Raw genomic sequence first — 1,679 nt, 5'->3', positions numbered from 1 at the left:
GTTTATTTATCTATATAGTTCGTGAAAACAGTTTGTAAAAAAACTTGTTGATTCCTTCTTGACACGTGCAGAACATTAAATGTGATTTTCAATCAAAAAGCAAACATTTTAAATATGCAAATATTTAAACGCCAACTGCTAGAGTCAAATAAACCGACCAGAAAGCAAAAGTTTCAAGGCTGTCAACAAACAGCATCGATCGCTTGTTTTTTTTTTTTTTTTTTAATTAAGAACATTATATAGACAAAGATAAAAGCAGTCACAATGTAGAACAAAAGAAATAAAAAAAGAAATAAAAAAAAACTAGAAAAATAAAACTACAGGGTGCATCGATCGCTTCTCCCTCCCTCGCGCTGCTGGGGCGTGACGTCATCATGTGACGGTTAGGTCCACTAGTCGTCTCCTGTCAGGACTGTACCACCGCTGTTTAGTGCAGATTAACCCGGTCAAATAACTGTCCCCGAGGACCGGACACGGTTAGCTCGGCAACGGAGCAGATTTTCTCTCTCTTTACGTTGGAGTGGTTTCCTAAAAGTTACTCGTAAATGTAGTCTAACAGCAGCAAACAGACGTCGCGAAGTAAATAGAGATCTGGACAGTTAGCGAGCGAGCTGCTAGCGAGAGGAGAGCGTCTTAAAGTAAGACGTCGGAGGTCCAGACAGCGGGATAAAACGAGGAAAATGGAGTTAGAGGACGGTGTACTTTACCAGGAGGACCCAGGCTCTTCGGCGATGATGTCCGAGCGGGTGTCCGGCTTGGCGAGCTCCATCTACCGCGAGTTCGAGCGGATGATCGGTAAATACGACGAAGACGTGGTGAAGGAACTTATGCCGCTCGTCGTGGCGGTTCTGGAGAACTTGGACTCGGTGTTCGCGGAGAATCAGGAGCATGAGGTGGAGCTGGAGCTGCTAAAGGAGGACAACGAGCAACTCATTACCCAGTACGAGCGCGAAAAAGCGCTGAGGAAAAGCGCCGAGGAGGTGAGATCTGAGTTTTTGACAACACGAGTCAAACTAGGCCACTTTAGTCGCTCCTGCGAGCTTTAAAAGTTCATAACATCACGCACATGTGACAGAGAGTCAGAGTTAGACACTGAAGAAGAGAAAATCTAAGCACACGGGGGGTAAATAAACAATCAATCTCAGTTTCAGAACAGATTTAACCCCTCAAGTGTCTGAGGGAAGGTCAGCTGCCGTGATTATGACTCAATGCAGTCATAAACATGTTTCTCTCAAGTCTGCAATCATAAAGTGTGACGCATTGTTTTTTCATACACTGGAGATGTTAGGTTAGTTTGTGTTTCTTAGTGGCAAGAAAACATCCAAAGTACACATTTAAGTTTTTATTTTATTGTGCCTTTTCTATTTGCGTCTTTATATGTAACCCTGGACCACACATTTTATGAAATTGAGATTTATACATCATCTGAAAGCTGTATGTTGATTTGTTAGGATTGGACAATATTTGGCTGAGAAAAAATTATATCGCGATACATATTGATATTGAATTATTGTCCAGCCCTAGGCTGAGATATAGCTATTTGAAAATCTGGAATCTGAGGGTGCAGAAAAAAAAAAAAAATTCAAAATATTGAGAAAATCGCCTGTAAAGTTGTACAGCTGAAGGTCTTAGCAATGCATATTACTAATCAAAAATTACGTTTTGATATATTTACGGTA

General features: G+C 41.3%; 1 protein-coding gene across 8 annotated transcripts in view; it reads left to right on the top strand.

Annotated features, from left to right (window-relative positions):
• The first annotated feature begins 337 nt into the window (after nucleotides 1–337).
• The window catches only part of spag9b (sperm associated antigen 9b), a 57,410-nt gene continuing 56,068 nt past the window's right edge, over nucleotides 338–1,679 (top strand). For 7 of the 8 annotated variants that reach the window (XM_016527295.1, XM_016527290.1, XM_016527284.1 and 4 more), the window contains exon 1: nucleotides 338–980. In XM_016527295.1, the coding sequence (XP_016382781.1) occupies nucleotides 681–980 (300 nt within the window). In that variant the 5' untranslated portion in view covers nucleotides 338–680. The remainder of the gene's footprint in view (nucleotides 981–1,679) is intronic. The other variant, XM_016527304.1, reaches the window with a different exon arrangement.

The sequence above is a fragment of the Sinocyclocheilus rhinocerous genome, unplaced genomic scaffold, assembly GCF_001515625.1.
Source record: "Sinocyclocheilus rhinocerous isolate Xijiao unplaced genomic scaffold, SAMN03320098_v1.1 scaffold792, whole genome shotgun sequence".
NCBI classification, from domain to species: domain Eukaryota; kingdom Metazoa; phylum Chordata; class Actinopteri; order Cypriniformes; family Cyprinidae; genus Sinocyclocheilus; species Sinocyclocheilus rhinocerous.
Note: the sequence above shows the minus strand (reverse complement) of the source record. Positions and strands in the feature narration are given on the sequence as shown.